Raw genomic sequence first — 6,576 nt, 5'->3', positions numbered from 1 at the left:
TCTATCTATCTATCTGTCTATCTATCTATCTGTCTATCTATCTATCTATCTATCTATCTATCTATCTATCTGTCTATCTATCTATCTATCTATCTATCTATCTATCTATCTATCTATCTATCTATCTATCTATCTATCTATCTATCTATCTATCTATCTATCTATCTATCTATCTATCTGTCTGTCTATCTGTCTATCTGTCTATCTACCATCTCCCAGTGTCAGGTGACCCATCTCAGACACCAGGCCACTGGTTGCCATTAGCTTTTAAGTGACACTGCTCTGATGGTGCTGGATGTCTCTTGTCGTTTCATATCCATTTCCTAAAGTAGCTCCATTTGATGCACTCTGTCTGCTCCGCCGTCCTCGCAGAGATCCAGTTTGGGGCCTTTTTGGAAGTACTCTGAGCTAAAAGAGCTGGATTTGATTAGAAAGCCTTTTTATTAGGTTTTTCCTAATGAGTGCAGTTAATCTGCTGTAATTCCATTCTGCTGTCTTCACCAAACTATATTATACCTCAGGATCAGGAAGTTGAGATGCTTCAAGGTGCTTTTTATAGCATGTGTTAAACTTTTGGTAGTTTAAGTGCACTGTCCTCTCATTGGTTTGACAGTTTTGTTTTTTAATAATCTGACTATTTCTCCAGGTTTGTCCTCCTTATGTGTTGCATTAATATTCTTTTCATTATTGGCAATAAGTGCTGTTATATTTTCAATACACAGACATTATGCTGAGATTTATTTTGTCCCCTTACAATCACTGTTGAGTATTTACAGGGTTTGGCAGCATGTGGAAACTCCAAAAGCCTTTGCAGACATTTTGTTTTTTTTAGCTATTGTTGGAATGCTATCAGAATTCAAACTGAACAGAAATACATAGAAAATGGACTGGATATATAAATCTGTCCTGTTGTTTAATACTGATAAAATCAATACTAATCTATCAGAAACAAACAAAAAAGAAAAAGAAAAACATGAAGACCATCTGTGAAGCAAACTTAAAGCCTCTTTACACTTGCTTCTTTACATTAATTGGCATGAAATAAATACATAAATAAATACATAAATAAAGTAACACGTTATTTCACAGGAATGACTCCATCAACCAGTTTGAAGCGAGCCTCGAGCTGCTTCGACTTTCTGGATAATACCGATAACATCTGATCATATTGATCCATATCGATCAACTGTAAAAGTATCAGAGCTTTGTTTCAACTTCTGAGAGAATTTACTAGGGGATAGTTCTTTTAGCCACGCCCCTTAATAAGATGATATATTAACATAATTTACTAGCCAAATTGTTTGCTGTCGATCCACTCCGTGTATTCGGCATCCAACAAAAGTGGTCCACATTATTGATAGGCTGGATATGAACGATGAAGGCTTGTCCAAAGCTGCTCTCGTCTTTCTCCACCAACAGGTATTCATTCCCAAGTGTCCTCCGCCGCTCCCGAACTCCTCCCACTCGGCCCCGCTATCAGATCAGCTCCCGGTCCTCGGGCTGACTCCTCCACAGTCCGGTGTCCCGACAGGGCTCAGCAGTGATGGCCAGCTCCCCCCCGAACCCCGGCTACAGCCCCAGCAACGTGGTACCGGTGCCGGTCCTCACTCAGACGGACTCCAGGGACACATGGGGCAAGAAGATGGACTTCCTCCTGTCTGTTATTGGCTTTGCGGTGGATCTGGGAAATGTTTGGAGGTTTCCGTACATCTGTTATCAGAACGGGGGCGGTAGGTGTTGACATTTTATTTATTTTTTTTGAAGTTGTTCAGAAAGTGAAAAGTGTGACCCAGTTGGTATTGTGTTCTATTTTAACATTGTAGGAAGCAGGTTAAAGCTAAAGCTACGCATTCAGCACCAGTAACTGTCCAAGGTGCTGAAATGCGCAGCTGCAGCCCAAACACCAAGAAAAATAGTAATTATAATAATTTTACTAAATGTCAAACTGTATACATTTTTTATTCATTTACTTTTATGAATAATTTATGCAAAACGCCATCTGACAAATCTCGATTTCTTTTTTTTTAGACCTCTACACAGTTTATCCAAATGATTTCATAGATTTTTGTTCATAGTTTTTCTTTATAAAATACTTTTACATCAGCAACTAAAGTTCAGACATATTCTGAGGCACGTTGGTATTTTTTGAGGCTTTTCAACAACAATGTATTTTTTTTAGAATATTTTGGTGTTAAAAATGATTAACTAAATATTAAAAAGGTGAATTTACACATTCAAAGGTTTATGGATTTGTGTGGGAATTATACAGCAAAGTGTTTCGGATGCTGGCTGATCTGCTTAGTATGAACAAAAAGGCATTTTCAATGGTTTGAATTCTTATAATAAATAGTCTATTAAATAATTAACTTATTTAATAGTTGTAGTTGATTTTACTCAAATGATTAATAAAAATAAACGATATTCAAGCCCTTTTAATGCTTCACTCTTGAGTTTATCAGTGCTCTCACTTTGTCTTTGCACAAACAGCAAACGACTCCTCTCCGGTGTCTCTGTGCAGGTGCTTTCCTCATTCCCTACATTTTGATGGCCATCTTTGGAGGTGTGCCTCTCTTCTACATGGAGCTGGCGCTGGGACAGTTCCACAGGACTGGAGCCATATCTATATGGAAACATATCTGCCCCATTTTCAAAGGCAAGACCTCTCACCAACTGCTCTGTGGCAAACATTCAAGTGATATGCATGCAGCGATACTTTCTCTTCTGTTTCAGGTATAGGATATTCCATCTGCATCATCGCCCTGTATGTGTCCTTCTACTACAACACCATCATCGCCTGGGCTCTCTTCTACTTCTACTCCTCTTTCTCCACCATTTTGCCTTGGACAAACTGTGACAATGTGTGGAATACCCCCGACTGCACCAACTATTTCGGCATGGATAACGTCACCTGGACGAATTCGTCCAGGTCTCCCGCAGAGGAATTTTACACGTAAGTGCATGTAAGTGAGAATACCAGAAACCGCATGTAAAAAATAGCTTTTGCAGGAAGTCAATGCTTCCTGCTTCATTACAGGAGGAACGTTCTGGAGATCCACAAGTCATCGGGGCTGAAGAACGTCGGGGGCGTCCGCTGGCAGTTGATGCTCTGCCTTTTCCTCATTTTCACCATCGTGTACTTCAGCCTATGGAAGGGCGTGAAGACCTCGGGAAAGGTGATGTGTAAATACTAAACATTACTGTGCATATTGTTCATGTTAATCACATAATTCCACCATTTGTGTGCTTATCTTCCTGAAATGCCGCCTTCCACCACAACAGGTAGTTTGGGTGACAGCTACTTTACCCTATCTAGTGCTTTTCATCCTGCTGATTCGAGGCGCCACTCTGCCGGGAGCCTGGAGAGGTGTGGTGTTTTACCTGAAACCCCAGTGGGGGAAGCTGCTGGAGACCAGTGTAAGTTGTACAAAGTTTATTTTGACAAACAAAAAAATATTCAATATGATTAAATAAGCACATTCATGGTTGAGCTTTGATTTGACAACAAACAAATATAAATTTAGAGGAAATGACCACAGAGAAATTAGTTTAATACATTTCTATCTCAGTGAATGCGATTTATTTCCTCCCTCCCTCACCAGAATACGCTTTTGCTGTTTGCTAAACGTGTGAGTGCTTTGGTTGGAAGGGAATATGAATAAGGTGAAATGAGATGCATAAATAAGCTACAGAGCAGGATAATAAGATGCATAATTGCTTTAGATTTTCTCCCCATTAACAGCGGCCTCCCTTTCTGTCTCCCTCGCCCATATCCGTGCTGCCCTTCTCTCTTTTTTTTATGTTGTTCCTCTTCAGATCTCACTGCCTACAGCTGTGCAGCAACTAGGGTTTGATAACCACTGATGCCGGGGATCAGGATACAAATAATAAAAGCTAGAAATATAAAGATACTCGTACTAATTTATTCATTTTTTTTTTATTCAGATGATGAAATCACTAAAATGGAAAACTGAAATTAGCTCTGCTGCATGTAAGACAAACTGTTAAATGTTCTCAGGAGCCCCTCAAGCATCCCAGACCTCATACATTTCAGATTTCCAGGCAGCATTGTGTCTCTTTCTGGGTCTTATTTTTGTCTTTTGCAGGTGTGGGTGGATGCTGCTGCTCAGATCTTCTTCTCTCTGGGGCCTGGGTTCGGGGTGCTCCTGGCTCTCTCCAGCTACAACCCTTTCACAAATAACTGCTATCGGTAGGAACTGAGGCGCTCTGAGTCATGAGAAACCACGGCGCAGTTTGAACACAGCGTCATAAGTAGCGGCTCAGGAGCCAGATTGAAAAAAAACACACACACACCTCCATTAGAAGTAAAGGCTCCAGTTGAATGACTCATCAGATGAAACTCCAAGAGCAGCAGAAATAAGATGAAATAAGTTTTGTTGAAAGGATTATATATGGCTACAATTAGTACAACTGGATTTGATTTCTTCCTCGTCAGTGATGCGATCGTGACCAGTTTGGTGAACTGTCTGACCAGCTTTTTGTCCGGTTTCGTCATCTTCATGGTGCTGGGCTACATGGCGGAGATGCGGCAGGTGGAGGTTGAGGATGTAGCCAAGGATAAAGGTCAGCAAATATGTTTCATATTTCAAATCACAAAATGTCAAACTCTCCCCCCCTGATGTCTTCATATTTGATATTTTCATTCGTTCAGGACCAAGTTTACTTTTCATCACGTACCCAGAAGCCATTGCAAACATTACGGGCTCCACCTTTTTTTCAATCATCTTTTTTGTGATGATGATCACGCTGGGATTGGACAGCACGGTATGGACACCTTGAGTGCATGAAGGACACGGGGTCACGCCATGTATTACACCGAAGGCCATCAAACAACATATCTGATCAAATAATGACTTTTTCTCAGCTATCATTTCACATAAATACATAAATGATTTAATATAATCCCCCTAACAGCAACAACAATAAAAGAAACCTCATTTTTTGCTTATTCTCTAGGATTTTACATTAATTGTATTTTCTTTAACATGTGGTATTTGATTAAATATCTAGAAACTACAAAATAATGCTATATGTGTTCTAAACCTTCTCTGTGTGTTTCAGTTTGGTGGTCTGGAAGCGATCATCACTGCCGTGATGGATGAGTATCCGGATCAATTATCTCACAAACGGGAACATTTCGTTCTGTGCTTGGTAGTTTTCTGCTTTTTGGGCTCTCTGAGCACCCTTACAAATGTAAGTTTTGCACATTTCCAATTGGTTAGAGAAGAAAAATTCCAACCTTCCTGCATTATTTAAATAATTGTCTTCTATCACACGTACTGTGTGTCAGATGGTTGAATATTTTATTTTTGAGCTCTTCTGTTGGACAGACATTCGATGATGTCATCACTCAAAGTAAAATGTTTCTGACAGGGTGGGGCCTACGTGGTGAAGCTGTTTGAGGAATTCGGAGTGGGGTGCTCCATCATAGTTGTGGGATTCCTTGAGGCCATTGCAGTTTCCTGGTTCTATGGTAAATAAGAGATTATTGTCAATTCTATTTTTTCTATTATTATTAGCTTTCTATTATCTGCAATGTATTTTTTTTTTAGCATGTGCCAAACATCAACTCTCATAATTCTAACGGTATTGCGTTTTCTTCAAGGCATCAACAGATTTAGCAGCGATGTTCAGGCCATGCTGGGCAAAGCTCCGGGATTATTCTGGAGGGTGTGCTGGGTCGCTGTCAGCCCAGCATTTCTGGCGGTGAGAGTTATGACTGCAGATCTCAATGTCAGAATTATTCTACAATATTTTTTTGGCAAATCTTACAGTATTTTTAATATGCTATTGTTAATTGATATGCTAAACGTTCACACAGAGATCACAGAATAAGCTCAGTGGTCTAGAGGGCTGTAGAACTTCATGCAACAAAATAGTTTTCAAATTTTCAATATGGAAACCTTTATGTGTACCCAGTATATTATATTGAGCTCCCTGCTGAAGGCGCCATCCCTCACGCTGTTCGACTATAAGTACCCTGACTGGAGCATCACCGTGGGATACCTCATTGACTTCTCTTCCTTCATGTGGATCCCCATCTATATGGCCTACAAGCTGGTGTGGACTCCTGGATCTCTCAAACAGGTCAGAGGAGACCAAGAGGGGAAAAAAAAAAGTTTTCCTGAAATGTACTTACATTCACCTTGTCTTTCTTGTCCAATGGTTTCCTTTCAACAGAGGCTAGCGGTGTGTCTCAGGCCAGAGAGGACCATTCCAAACATCCCGGCTGATAGCCTCAACTTGGCTACTGTTCCATAGAAAGAAAAACCACCATGGATCACATGACAAGCGCTATTTTCCCATTAGAATAATGGAATAATCCTGGCAGCAGTGTTTCACATGTAATTTAATGTAAAGAAAACCTCGAACCTTCATACGGAGGGTTGTTTATCCATCCAGTAGACGGATGGCTGATGGTATTACAGTTTTAACAGATGTGTGTGTTTTGTGTCAGATATATTCCTTTGTGTATTAATTTTCAGCCTGCAAGGATTGAATGTGGTCAAGCCCGAGTCGGCTTTACAGTAGACATTTCGTGAAAGCCGTATTCAATCT

The 6,576-nt window shown here is 40.2% G+C and overlaps 1 protein-coding gene across 1 annotated transcript; it reads left to right on the top strand.

Annotated features, from left to right (window-relative positions):
- Positions 1-1,375: 1,375 nt before the first annotated feature.
- On the top strand, positions 1,376-6,279 carry slc6a4b (solute carrier family 6 member 4b). Its single transcript, XM_068760791.1, has 14 exons — positions 1,376-1,419; positions 1,516-1,730; positions 2,519-2,653; positions 2,731-2,950; positions 3,035-3,173; positions 3,280-3,414; positions 4,104-4,207; positions 4,454-4,581; positions 4,670-4,782; positions 5,080-5,211; positions 5,392-5,491; positions 5,624-5,724; positions 5,938-6,105; positions 6,199-6,279. The coding sequence occupies exons 1-14, from the start codon at positions 1,376-1,378 to the stop codon at positions 6,277-6,279; spliced, it is 1,815 nt and encodes a 604-aa protein (XP_068616892.1).
- Positions 6,280-6,576: the final 297 nt, after the last annotated feature.

Source organism: Brachionichthys hirsutus, chromosome 4, assembly GCF_040956055.1.
Source record: "Brachionichthys hirsutus isolate HB-005 chromosome 4, CSIRO-AGI_Bhir_v1, whole genome shotgun sequence".
Classification (NCBI taxonomy): Eukaryota; Metazoa; Chordata; class Actinopteri; order Lophiiformes; family Brachionichthyidae; genus Brachionichthys; species Brachionichthys hirsutus.
The sequence above is the reverse complement of the archived record's forward strand: the minus strand, read 5'-3'. Positions and strand labels throughout refer to the sequence as shown.

Excerpts from the sequence above, each read along its gene's own strand:
- slc6a4b (XM_068760791.1), top strand. The coding sequence starts at position 1,376 with ATGAAGGCTTGTCCAAAGCTGCTCTCGTCTTTCTCCACCAACAG. Across the intron at positions 3,174-3,279 it reads GCGTGAAGACCTCGGGAAAG|GTAGTTTGGGTGACAGCTAC; the intron begins GTGATGTGTAAA and ends CCACCACAACAG. Across the intron at positions 3,415-4,103 it reads GGAAGCTGCTGGAGACCAGT|GTGTGGGTGGATGCTGCTGC; the intron begins GTAAGTTGTACA and ends TGTCTTTTGCAG.